The sequence below is a fragment of the Herpailurus yagouaroundi genome, unplaced genomic scaffold (assembly GCF_014898765.1).
Source record: "Herpailurus yagouaroundi ecotype Mexico unplaced genomic scaffold, PumYag 187, whole genome shotgun sequence".
NCBI classification, from domain to species: Eukaryota; Metazoa; Chordata; class Mammalia; order Carnivora; family Felidae; genus Herpailurus; species Herpailurus yagouaroundi.
Window position 1 is genome coordinate 10,156,958 of NW_024412418.1, and position 13,861 is coordinate 10,170,818.

The 13,861-nt window shown below is 41.0% G+C and overlaps 1 protein-coding gene and 1 long non-coding RNA gene across 3 annotated transcripts in view; both read right to left on the bottom strand.

Moving 5' to 3' along the window:
- TTC17 (tetratricopeptide repeat domain 17) overlaps nt 1-4,909 on the bottom strand; it is a 127,077-nt gene extending 122,168 nt beyond the window's left edge. For both annotated transcript variants that reach the window (XM_040495399.1, XM_040495398.1), the window contains exon 1: nt 4,723-4,909. In XM_040495399.1, the coding sequence (XP_040351333.1) occupies nt 4,723-4,881 (159 nt within the window). In that variant the 5' untranslated portion in view covers nt 4,882-4,909. The remainder of the gene's footprint in view (nt 1-4,722) is intronic.
- LOC121043525 (uncharacterized) lies at nt 3,045-4,702 on the bottom strand. The gene is made up of 2 exons (XR_005796880.1): nt 3,569-4,702; nt 3,045-3,302 (listed from the first exon to the last, which is right to left on the bottom strand). It is a non-coding gene; the product is annotated as an uncharacterized LOC121043525 (long non-coding RNA).
- Nucleotides 4,910-13,861: the final 8,952 nt, after the last annotated feature.

A 13,861-nucleotide genomic window follows, 5' to 3' on the forward strand; every position in this document is an offset into this window, starting at 1 on the left:
TGCTTGATAGAAGGCAAAATGATGAAATAACCCCCAAATTAAATCACACCTATTTTTGACGCTTCTCCACCCACCCCCAATTTAAAGTCATCACAAAACATTCTGCAGAGGTAAAGCAAACTGGAAAAGAGAAGACTTTTACTTCATTATTCCCATTTTTTACTTTTCTTTCTATTTCTTCATTGGTAGGTATTATGAAAGGGGGGGAAGGCACTTCAAACTTACCGAGTACAAAGTGCTCACTTGCATGTTACTGCAGATTTTTACTTACTGCTATCACTAAATGCCACTCATCAGTTATGTGACTGTGGGTAACTTTCTCTCCTATGAGTTGTACCATATACCCTTTAAGAATTTTTTCCTAGTCTAAAGTACTATTGTTCTAAGATTTGAGAAGGAAACAGTCGGTAGCTAAGAAATATTATAATGTTATGAGAGTTGATAACAATTATACTCTTCATTTACTTAAAGTTTTAGAACTCCACTTATGAAGACAGAGAATATCCAGGGGCCATGAACCCCAGTGCTAGAAGTACAACTTCTTTTTTTTTTTTTTTTGTTAAGTAGGCTTCATACATGGAGACCAATGTGGGGCTTGAAGTCATGACCCTGAGATCAAGACCTAAGCTGAAGTCAAGAGTCGACTGAGACACCTGGGTGCCCCTTTCCCCTCCCCCACCTATTTTTAGAAGTACAACTTCTTGATTTAATAAGTCTAAGACAAACTGGTAACATTTCAGGAGTTCATTTGTTAGCTGGTAATTCAGAACACGGAATATTGGTTTTTCCACTGATACATTATGGTTAGGCTCTTAGGCTAATTCACAAAATTGAATTTAACCTTCAAGTGACTGTCCAGACAATTTTGACAAAAACAGAAAAATAAATATTGCCATACTAGGAAGAAAAAAAAAAAAAAAAAGAGAGGCACCTGGGTGGCTCAGTCAGTTAAACACCCAACTTCGGCTCAGGTCATGATCTTGCAGTTTGTGAGTTTGAGCCCCATGTCAGGCTCTGTGGTGACAGCTCAGAGCCTGGAGCCTGCTTTGGATTCTGTGTCTCCCTCTCTCTCTGCCCCTTCCATGCTCTCGCGTGCACGCACTCTCTCTCTCAAAAATAAATGTTAAAAAATTTTTTTTAAAAAAAGGAAATGAAAAAAACCACAAATTTATCTCAAAGCCTATTCTTCACAGTGAAGTCAACCAAAGGATCCATTGACCTGATTACTCTGTAGATGCTCCAAGTAATGAGATTATAACAGCCCACTCCTTAAGTCCATGGACCCCAAGTACTCTAGCTTAAATAAAGAAAAATTTTCAGGTACAGGGGACACAAGGGGATCAGAGGTATGCCAAAGCCCAAAGCTGGGAGAAAAGCATAAAGGTGAAGAGAAGAGGAGCACCTCTTCTTAACTACCCCAACTGCAGTGGGAAAGGAACTCAGACTCTAGAACATTCTCTTCACATCCCAGCTAAGGATTCCCTGAGCAATGCTCCTGGAATTTAGTGGCAGCTCAGTAAACATGGAACCTAAAAACATATAAGGTATGCTTCCCAGCTGAGACAGGGATTGTGGAAAGGAATAATTCCCTAACATGCCATGCTGAGAGCTCACCACTTGCTCCTGCCAGAAGTGACCACAGTTCTGACTGGGAGGACCCTGCCTGGAAGAATGGCTGCCTCCTTGCTGTGACTGAAGCCCCATTTCAACCCCTTTTCAGGGCCAGGTCTTCCAATGTATTTGTGTGTTCACAAGTTTGTAGTTGTAACTTGTGGGTGTCTATCTTTATCATTTGCTAAGGCTTGAAATAGAAAAACCAAACAACTGTTCTCTTCTCCTGGGAAGAACTGCTTACTGTACTTACAATTTTACAGTGATGGAAAATATCCCTATGTAAGTCTGTATTTGGGGCAATTCAGATTTTTAATTCATAAGTACTTCTCCACGTTCACTATGGAAAACAATGACCTATCTAATTTGGACAAGTTTAAATATCAGGCAGAGTTTCAAAAGGTATTTGCCACGCTAATATTCTAAAGTTGCCATTTCAGTTTACCCTTAGCCCTCTCCCTGATATTAGACCACTTTAAAGCTAAAATCACACTTCTGCTCTCATTTAGATATTATAACCAAAAACAAGTAGCAAGGAATATGGTATGTCAGTTAGGACACAATATATATATATATTAAGCTTTTAATTAATTGTTGCTGAACATATGAATAGATCTGCAGTACACCCAAATCCATATCTAAAAGGGATCTTTCAGTTCTTTAATAAGCATATGCAAATGTGATAATTCATCACAATCTAAATTGAGTTTTGGATTATGCCCGCATTTGAAATATTGCCAGGAAGGAAAGCATAGGTAATATACCCAGCTATCCGAGTGGCACTCAGAAGATGATCATGTATTCAACTCTCTTACTTTACTTATAAATGTTGCTTTTCCTTCAGATTAAATCCAACTTTCCTTCCCTAGCCTCTTCTTGTTACGCTGAAGACACCAGCTTTAGGTCTTCTGGTATAAAATTTTGTGGTTGTATGAACTTAACATTGTAAATGTTATGCAGCAAAGTATTGGACAAATTCACTGAAAAAGACAACTGTTAAAAGCTTATAGTAAAGAAATCTTGCTTTCCTAACCTTAAGCCTAACTACTTACTGCAGGAGTGACTTGGCAAATTTCCAAAAGACTGTTCAAATTTCTCCCTTTCTGAGGCAAGTTACAGAAACCTCTACCTTTCCCCACTGAAACATAAGTATCCAATGTGCAAAAAAGAAAGAATTTGGGTTTTTTGTTGTTGTTAAAAAAACAAATCAGGTGCTACTTTCACATTGCAATGTTCAGCAAATAATGCATTTCTACCAGCTTTCACTTTTCAGATGGGCCACTTCCTAGGCTGAGAGGCAGGACACCAAAATGGGAAGGAGAAGTCAATGTCATAGTGTATAAATAGCTGTGGCCAAAAACAATATTGCAGAAGAGCCAATAGGAGATGGGCTCCCCAAATTGCGGCAGGAGTGACTTAATTCCATGTATCCCTTCATGAGGGCCTCAAGGAAAATTATCATCAGGAAATAAAAGGGGGTGGGGGTAGCAGCCAGGACTCCCATAAGATTTCTGATCTTTTGTGAAAGAAATAAACTTGCAGTGCTTTCTAGGGTTTCTGAAATGCACACCTATCTTTTAAATCTCAAATGGTACGGCCATGAAAAGGAAATCTTTTCCAATGTAAGTTGGTATAGAGAAAAAGAGTGCCCAATAAGAAGTTAGTCTTTTCTCAGACATACTTAAAAACCACTGAACAGGGGCGCCTGGGTGGCGCAGTCGGTTAAGCGTCCGACTTCAGCCAGGTCACCATCTCGCGGTCCGTGAGTTCGAGCCCCGCGTCAGGCTCTGGGCTGATGGCTCAGAGCCTGGAGCCTGTTTCCGATTCTGTGTCTCCCTCTCTCTCTGCCCCTCCCCCGTTCATGTTCTGTCTCTCTCTGTCCCAAAAATAAATAAACGTTGAAAAAAAATTAAAAAAACAAAACAACAAAAAAAAAAAACAAAAAAAAAAACCCCACTGAACAATACCAACGCCGATTTTACATTGTTTTACTCACTCGTTACACGAGGTAAAATTTGCCATCACAAGGCAAATCTAAACGAGAACCCCACTTCATACAAAAGTAAACCTTGCACTGTGTTCCTATCATCATTCATGACACACAATCGAAAGGTCCATAATTTCACACGATGACGGTTAATACACTTGAGATCAAGGGGCCAGACTGCATGGGGCACATAATTCACTTCCTAAATGTTTGCTGGACTTTTCAGGATTGCTCTCAAGTGTTGGAAGTCATTAAGTTTACCAAGATTCTGCAGCCGAGCACACGCACGTACTGTTTAGGGATCAGCGGCATTCACAAAATGTAGGCAATCACAAAGTTATGTAAGAAAAGCAGTCCCTCCTCTGAGGAATTAGTTCGGACGGACACACAAGAATCCAGGAAATCGCACATCCTCCTTGCGGGGCCGGGTTACAGGAACTAGGTAAGGAAACAATGCAAAGTACACTGGGAAACGACGGCAGTTCCAGCCGCAAAGATGCAGGCAACGCCACCAGAGGCATCTTCGAGCATTCCTTCGGAAGGAAGGTGTATGTTGTCCCTAAAGAGCCCCTGTTGACCTGGGTAACGGTACAAGCTGAAACCACCTCGTCCCGACACGAATTCCAGCACTGGAAGAGGAGACTGGGGTAGGAAGCATTAGATGACCCACTGCCTAGGGGTGCCGAAGCTGTCACCGCCCTGGGACTCGCGCACCGCCGGGCGCTGCCACCTGCTTTCTACTTCTTCAGGGAGGGCTGGTGACGCGTGGTGGGCCCGAGAGGAACCAGAGGCAAGGATAATGAATCTGCGGTTTCTAAAGCCCAAGCACAACAAGATGTCCCCAGAGTCCGACCCCCACAGCCGGGCGACTCTTCCCACGCGGCACGCTGCCCCAAGGGTGGAAGGCTGAGAACTTGCAGGCGTCTGAGGCGAGGGCCAGAGAGCAAATGGGGAGGGGGGCGACGCCGGGTCTCAGCGTCGGGGTCGCTCGGGCCCTAGCGCTCGGACCGTGGGAAGGTAGGCTGGGGGCGGGGCCGCGTGGAGCCAAATAGCCAGGGGCCGGACCTGGGAATCCCCCGGGGCGAGGGCGGGCGCGGGCGGAGAGGGACGCCTATGGCCGCTACCTGCTGCTGGATCTTCCCGTCCTCCGTGACGACCCAGTGCGTGGTGGCGAAGGCCCCTCGAGCCGCCACACTCAGCAAGGCGGAAAGACTGAGGAGCCAGCCTGGGCCGGAGCAAGGCGGCAGCTCGCACCGGCCGCGGACCCCTACTGCCGCCGCCATCTTGCCCCCCCGGCCCGGCTGCTCACACCGGAAGCGGAAGCGGGCCCCCGCCGCCCGCCATCTTGGGGAGGTCGGCGCTGGAGGAGGTGGAGCCCAGGGGGCGCTGCCCGCTGACGACCGGCTTTTTCAGCCTCGGTTTGGGCTACCGGGGCAGCCGGGTTTGGCTTTAGGTCGGAGACCGCGTTTTTGTTATTGTTTTCCTGTACGCGATACGATCTCGTGGGGTGGGAACCAGAGGGAGATAAAAGTAGTGTTCTAGGTGGAGCCTAAATTGAAATAACAGGATTCAGAGAATACGTACAGAGTGTGTATGTCTGTGTGTATATATTGATCTATATTAATAAAATCTTGGTTTTCGCTTTATTTCATTTTAATTCCTGGTTGTGCAATATAGTTGGGAAATAAAAGGTATGCTTTGAAAACGCCTAAGGGAAGAGATGGATTCTCTTTTATTCTTCAAGTCTCTTAACAGTAGAAGCTTCAGAGTTGGACTGGTTGTCAGGCAAGGGCAGCGCTCTTCAGTATAAGTACGTAAGCCTCGAGCCACATACAAATTTTTAAACAAAGACAGTGAAATAACACATTTTATTTAACCCATTATATGTAATATAGTATTAGTTCAATATGAAATCTGTACAAGTTACTGAGATATTTTTTGTACTTAGTCGTGGGAATAGGTGTGTATTTTAGATCTAGAGCTCAGGTAATTTCAGGCTAGCGAGATTTTGGGGCTTAAGAGCCATATGTGGGTAGTGGCTACCTCAGGTCTAGGCTGGAAGTCTAGATCTGGAGACCTAAACAGCATTGGCATCACCTGGCAGTTTATTAGAAATGCACATTCTTGGCTCTTCCACCCCTCCCCATCAGATTCTACCTTTCAGCAAGAGTCCCAGGGTACTGGTATGTACGTTAAGAAGCACTTCCCTCTAGTGAACCAACGTGGGGCCAAGCGACTAGCCTGCCTTCTCGCTTCTAGTTAGATAATGTTGTTTTAGGTATTTCAGGGCTGCCTTCTAGCTTTGTAGGTTCATTAAGCTTTTGGTTTTCTCTTTGGGAAAAGGAGGGTGAGAATTTTGCCTGACCACTTCCCTACTTTGGCATATTGCTGGAAAACAAAAATAATTGCCAAGTGTTTAAATATAACTTCATACTATGGAAGCAATGATCACAGCATTGGTTTTTAGTTCCTTCTGAAAGTAGGTTTTCTTAGAGGATTGCAGTAATGAACATGCATCTCCCTAAAAATGTGTGGCTTATCTGCTTTTTTGTCTAGTACTCTGCTAGACAGTGGGTATGGAGATCTGACCACTGAGCAATGTGCAAGCTAGTGGAATATTGGCAGGTTAACAATTGAAATACAGGATGTATTATTCCTGAGTATTCCTGTGTGTGTGTGTGTGTGTGTGTGTGTGTGTGTGTGTGTACTACATATTCTTTATCTCTTTATCTGTTCATCTATCCATGGACATTCGGGTTGCTTTTGTATCTTGGCTATTGTAAATAATACAGCAATAGAACATAAGGGTACATATATCTTTTCAAATTTGTGTTTTGTTTTCTTTGGATAATTTCCCAGTAGTGAAATTACTGGATTGTATGCTATTTCTATTTTTAATTTTTTGAGGAACTTCCATGTGTGGATGCACCAATTTACATTCCCAACAACAGTGCACAAGTGTTCCTTTTGCTCCACATCCTTGCCAACACTTGTTGTCTTTTTGATTCTAGTCATTCTGACAGGTGTAATGTAATATCTCGTTGTAGTTTTGATTTACATTTCCCTGATAATTAGTAATGTTGAGCATCTTTCTATGTGTCTGTTGGTCATCTGTATGTCTTTTTGGAAGAAAAATGTCTATTCAAGTCCTCTGCTCATTTTAAAATCAGATTATTTATTTTGGGGTTTTCTGGTGTTGAGTTGTGTAAGTTATTTGTATATTTTGGCTATTAATGCCTTATCAGATATATCACTTGCAAATATCTTCTCTCATTCAGGCTGCCTTTTCATTTTGTTGATGGTTCCTTTACTGTGCACAATTTTTTTGTTTTGTTTTGTTTTTTGGGTTTTTTTTGGGTGCAATCCCAGTACTTTATTTTTGCTTTATTTCCCTTGCCTTAGGAGACGTATCTAGAAAAATATTGATAAGACCAATGTCCAAGAAATTACTGCCTATATTTTCTTCTAGGAGTTTTATAGTTTTAGGTCTTATATTTAGGTTTTTAATCCATTCTGAGTTTGTTTCTATGTAGGAAAGTGGTCCAGGGGCACCTGGGTGGCTCAGTTGGTTAAGCGTCTGCCTTCAGCTCAGGTTATGATCTCATGGTTTGTGAGTTCGAGCCCCATGCACTGACAATGCAGATCCTGCTTGGAATTTTCTCTCTCTCTCTCTCTCCCCCACTAGCACTCGCTCTTGCTGTGTCTAACTAACTAACTAACCAACTAACTAAATAGTGCTCCAGTTTCATTCTTTTGCATGTAGCTGTCCAGTTTTCCCAGCACCATTTATTGAAGAGACTGTACTTTCCCCATTGTATATTCTTGCTTCCTTTGTTGTAGATTACTTGACCAGATAAGCATGGCTTTGTTTCTGGGCTCTCTGTTCTGTTCTGTTGATCTATATGTCTATTTTTGTGCTAGTGTCATATGGTTTTAATTACTGCAGCTTTGTAGTATATCTTGAAATTTGGGTTTGTGATACCTCCAGTTTTGTTCTTCTTTCTCAAGATTTCTTTGGCTACTTGAGGTCTTTTGTGGTTCCACATAAATTTTAGTATTAATTGTTTTAGTTCTGTGAAAAAGATTGTTGGTGTTTTGATAGGGATTGCATTGAATCTGTAGATTGCTTTGGGTAGTATGGACATTTTAACAATATTTGTTCTTCCAGTCCCTAAGCATGGAATATCTTGCCATTTGTTTGTGTCATTTTCAATTTCTTTCATCAGTGTTTTATAGTTTTTAGAGTAAGGTCTTTCACTTCCTTGATTAAGTTTATTCCTTGGTATTTTATTCTTTTTGGAGCAATTGTAAAATGGAATTGTTTTCTTAATATCTCTTCCTGCTATTTAATTATTAGCAAGTGAAACACAATTGGTTTTTTATGTATCCTGCAACTTTACTGACTTCATTTTTTACTTCTAATAGTTTTTTGGTGGAGTCCTTAGGGTTTCCTATGTATAGTATCATGTCATCTGCAAATAGTGACAGTTTAACTTCTTCCTTAACAATTTGGATGCATTTATTTTTTTTGTCTGAGTGCTGTGGCTAGGACTTGCAGTACTATGTTGAATAAAAGTGGTGAGAGCGGATATCCTTGTTCTTGTTCCTGATCATAGAGGAAAGCTCTGTTTTTCACCATTGAATATGACGTTAGCTGTGGATTTTTCATATATGGCTGTTATTATGTTGAGGTGTGTTCCCTCTAAATCCACCTTGTTGAGAGTTATCATGAATAGATGTTAAATTTTGTCAAATGCTTTTTCTGTATTTATTGAGATGTCATATGATTTTTATCCTTTCTTTTGTCATTGTGGTGTATCACATTGATTGATGTGCAAATATTGAACCATCCTTGCATCCCTGGAATAAATGCCACTTGACCAAGGTGAATGATTCTTTTAATGTATTTTTGAATGCAGCTTGCATTTTGTTGAGGATTTTTGCATCTATGTTCACCAGAGATACTTGCCTGTATGTTTGTTTTGGTGGTACTTTGTAAATTTTGAACAGCTAAACTTGTAATTCTTTGTTCAATTAATTATACATTCTTAGCATATGATAGCAGGAAGCATTTCCTGTACAAATATATTTTTATCTTCCAAAACCCTTGGTTAGTTTGACTTTTATTTATTATCTCTATAGAATTTTTGAAGCCAGGAATTGGACAGTGATAAAATGAACTTTCTGGATCATTTCCTCCTTTGGGCCATTTTAACTGAAAGTTGCAGAGAATCTCCATACTGTTTATTCCTTAGAGAAAATATAAGATATAAATATAACTGAGAGAATTAACATTCTGGTTTAAATTCTGTTAACTGATTATCTTTCACTTCATGGAAAACCAACTTAAATTGTAGTGGCTTAAATGTTTAACTTTAAAACATGATTTATTATATTTCATAGTTTGTTGGCTAGACTCATCTGGGTGTTTCTTCTCCTGCTTGGCTGGGGTCACTCATAAGGCTGCACTCAGCTGGGACCTCAGCAGGGGCTGTCCCAGAATGACTCCACATACATATCTAGTGCTTTAGCTGGAGTGGGTGAAATGGCTAGGAGTGGCTGGGTTGTCTCTCAGGATAGTTAGAGAGGCTTCTGACATGGTGGCCAGGCTCCTTGAGGGCCAGACCCAGAACTGGAAGTGTCTCTTCTGCATTCTACTGGTCAGAGAAGGGAATAAGGGTAGCTCAGATTCAAAGGGAAAAGGAAATAGACTCATCCTGATAAGTGAAGCATTATGTTCAAGCAGATATGGAAGGAATTATTGGCAGCTTACTTTGCATATAGTTAATTCCTTTAGAGGGATTTTGAATTGATAGAAGTTGAAAAGGTGGATAGGGAGGGAGGCTAGTTATGGCAGGGAGGGCTGTGGAGGTATATCTTTCCAACAGCTATATGTAAAGTGAACACAGTTTACAAAGGGAAGGCAGAGAGTACCTTAAATATAATAATTTCATTTAGAAATAGTTTGCCAAGTAGATCAAGCAGTCTGAAGCATGAGGACTACTATGGATGAGACCAAATGTCTAGTCAGCCAAGGATTCTAATTCACAGTGACACCAGGGCTGCTCTGAGGATAGCATGATGGTCAGCCCCAAAAGAATTTTCCAGATACAGACTTCCCAGACATTAATTTATCAAAAGCCTTACAGCTGTTAATATATTTGGGGAGGACAGTTTCTGTGGAGTAACTGTATTGTCTATTCATTCTGTAAGTAGCTAAAGGTCATACCTGTCCCCACCCCCTGTTTTTACTACCACATACACTCAAATTTCAATATCCTCATTTTTTAAAATTTATTTTTATTTTAATTTACATCCAAGTTAGTTACCATATAGTGCAAAAATGATTTCAGGAGTACAATCCAGTGACTCATCCCCTATATATAATATCCAGTGCTCATCCCAACAAGTGTCCTCCTTAATGCCCCTTGCCCATTTAGTCCATCCCCCCACCCCAAGCCCCTCCAGCACCCTCAGTTTATTTTCTGTATTTAACAGTCTCTTATGTTTTGTCCCCCTCCCTGTTTTTATATTATTTTTGCTACCTTTCCTTTATGTTCATCTGTCTTGTATCTTAAATTCCACATATGAGTGAAGTCATGATATTTGTCTTTCTCTAATTTCGCTTAGCATATAATACACTCTGGTTCCATCCATGTTGTTGCAGATGGCAAGATTTCATTCTTTTTGATCACTGATTAGTATGTGTGTGTATATATATATATATACACACACACACATACATCATCCCTGATGATGAGCGATGTTGAGCATTTTTTCATGTGTCTGTTAGTGTCTATTCATGTCTTTTGCCCATTTCTTCACTGGATTATTTGTTTTTTGGGGAGTTGAGTTTGATAAGTTCTTTATACATTTTGGATACTAACCCTTTATCTGATATGTCATTTGCAAATATCTTCTCCCATTTCATAGGTTGCCTTTTAGTTTTGCTGATTGTTTCCTTTGTTGTGCAGCTTTTTATCTTGATGAAGTTACAATAGTTCACTTTTGCTTTTGTTTCCCTTGCCTCCACTCTTAGGTTTTTTTTTTTTTTTTCTGAAATCTTTTTTTTATTTTTTTTTTCAACGTTTTTATTTATTTTTGGGACAGAGAGAGACAGAGCATGAACGGGGGAGGGGCAGAGAGAGAGGGAGACACAGAATCGGAAACAGGCTCCAGGCTCTGAGCCATCAGCCCAGAGCCTGACGCGGGGCTGGAACTCACGGACCGCGAGATCGTGACCTGGCTGAAGTCGGACGCTTAACCGACTGCGCCACCCAGGCGCCCCTTGTTTCCCTTGCCTCCAGAAACATGTTGAGTAAGACACTTACTGCAGTCGAGGTCAAAGAGGTTTTTGCCTGCTTTCTCCTCGAGGATTTTGATGGCTTCCTGTCTTACGTCTAGGTCTTTCATCCATTTTGAGTTTATTTTTGTGTATGGTGTAAGAAAGTGGGCCAGGTTCATTCTTCTGCATGTCGCTGTCTAGTTTTCCCACCATTTGCTGAAGAGACTGTCTTTATTCCACTGGATATTCTTTTCTGCTTTGTCAAAGATTAGTTGGCCATACGTTTATGGGGCCATTTCTCGGTTTTCTATTCTGTTCCATTGATCTGAGTGTCTGTTTTTGTGCCAGTACCATACTGTCTTGATTACAGCTTTGTAATACAGCTTGAGGTCCAGAATTGTGATGCTTGCAGCTTTGGTTTTCTTTTTCAGGATTGCTTTTGGCTATTTGGGGTTTTTCTGGTTCCATACAATTAATATCCTCATTTTATGATGAAACTCAAGTTCATGCTATTAAAACCTTTTGTGAGTTTGGGCTTTTTGATCTTATCACTTTATAGAAAGTTAAATTTTAGTTTTTCCTCATTGGAATACCATTTCCTCATTTTTTATTTGTTCTCTGTTCCTTTTCTGATAAATTTCTTGAGGAATACTAACTGGAGCTACATCTAGTATTCTGTGTATCTAGGCCTTATCTCAGATTTTTTTTTTAATGTTTATTTATTTTTAGAGAGAGAGACAGAGAACAAACAGGGGAGGGGCAGAGTGAGGGAGACACAGAATCTGAAGCAGGCTCCAGGCTCTGAGCTGTTGGCACAGAGCCCGACACGGGGCTCAAACCCATGAACTGTGAGATCGTGACCTTGGCCAAAGTTGGATGGCTCAGCCGACTGGGCCACACAGGCGCCCCTGAAATCTTGTTTCTATTATCAACTCTCTAGGACCAGAATTTTACTGGATTTTCTTACTTCTGATTGCATTAGTTTTACCTAATAAATGTACAACTTCTAGGAATCAATCTACAATTTCTTAGGTTTTTTGATAAATTAGATTTCATTGGTCTAAGTTTTAGTTTCCATCACACTTGCTAGAATTGAATCTCATTTTTTCCCACCTGACCAGAACTGCTTTGAGTTCCTCCTATAGTTTCTAACACGGGAGAAGATAGTGTGCTTAGGGAGCACACAGGTGCATGGTCCTGTACACACCTTGGGAGGAAAGGCTTCCAAAGCAGAATGGAATCTAGTGGGGTCTGAAGGATGAATCCATTAACTGGATGAATAGGGGTGGAGTGGGGGGTGGGTAACAATGATTTTCTTGACCGGGGAAACATGCCTCAGTATCAGAAAGAGCACGGTGCCCTCTGAGTCACTGAAAGTAGTTCATTATCATAGATGAGGAATTTAGGAGCCCAGGGATTGAAACTAGGAACTAAAAGCTTTGGGATAGCACCCCAACCCACTTTTTTGTTTTTAGCACAGCCTGGTGTTCTTAAAGCCAAGTATTCTGCGGTTTTTGTTGCCTCCATCTCAAATGCTTTTCCTTGAGATCTTCACTAGCCTGGCTCCAAATCATCACCCAGGTCTTGGCTCAAATTAATTCTTTACAGACTTTTCCTAACCATTCTTTCCATGTTAGCTCTTACACATGGTCACATTAGAATGCTTCAGCATTTTCATACTACTACTCTCTGAAATCAGCCTATTTATCAGGCTCTGTGTACTAGAATGTGAACTCCCAGCAGTTTGCCTCTCTTGTTCATTACTATGTTCCAGAGCCTGAAACACTGCCTTTGACTTTTTATCGAAAGCTTACCATGTGCCAAGCACTGTTTTAGGTAGTTGTGATTATCAGTGAGCAAAATGCAAATATCTTTCCCTTTGTGGCATTTTAGCCACATTCCATTCTATCAGGAGAAGACAGAGTAAACAACATGCAAGTAAACTATATAGTATGTTAGAAGTTGGCAAATGCTCTAAAGAACATGCAGCAGGGTTAAGTGGGATTTGGAGTCTTGGCAGGATAGAAAAGGGGCATTGCAATATATCATGTTCCTTGAGAAGGTGATCTTTTGAGGATTTGAAGGAGATGGAATTAGACAAGCAGATAGAAGGGAAAGAGTAGCTAGTGCAAAAATCCTAAGGCAGGTGTGTCTACCTAGGCTGCAGGAAGCCAGGTGACTGGGGCAGAGTGATGGAGAGGAAGGACAGCAGCTGAGGTCAGGGATGAAAAGCCATGGCATTTTTAAAATTTGTATTCTGAAATGAGCCACTGAACAGCTTCAAGTAGGAGTGGATCTCTGCTGTCATGTTTAGAACAGGCTGTCAAGAATCCAGCGTAAGAGCAGGGAGATCAGTTAGAAGGCTACCATGAAACTCCAGGCAAGAAATGATGGACAAAGAAATTTGGCAGTCCTCAGCATGTAGGTGGTACTAAAGCTACAGGACTGGCTGTGATCATCAAGGGAATTTAGATATCTCGTTCTGATCCATTTAAATTTTGGCTTTAAAACACTCCTAACAGGGGCGTCTGGGTGGCTCAGTCGGTTAAGTGGCCGACTTCGGCTCAGGTCATGATCTCATGGTTTGTGAGTTAAAGCCCCGTGTCAGGCTCTGTGCTGATTGCTTGGAGCATGGAGCCTGCTTCTGTTTCTGTGTCTCCCTCTCTCTCTGCCCCTCCCCCATTTGCGCTCTCTCTCTGCCTTTCAAAAATGAATAAATGTTAAAAATAAATAAATAAATAAATAAAAATAAAACACTCCTAACCATTCTACTTCAGGAAGACTTTTACTAAAGGCTGGCCGTCAAATGAAGCCATTCCGACTTACTTTACATATTAACTTGAAGATGATAATTAGTTATTTCACAATGTTTTGGCAAGTATGCATCTGCTGTTTTACTTCAATAAAAATGACCAAATCCTTTTTTTTTCAGAAGTATGTGAGTTCTTAAACATAAACCTCAAAGGATGAAAATTAAA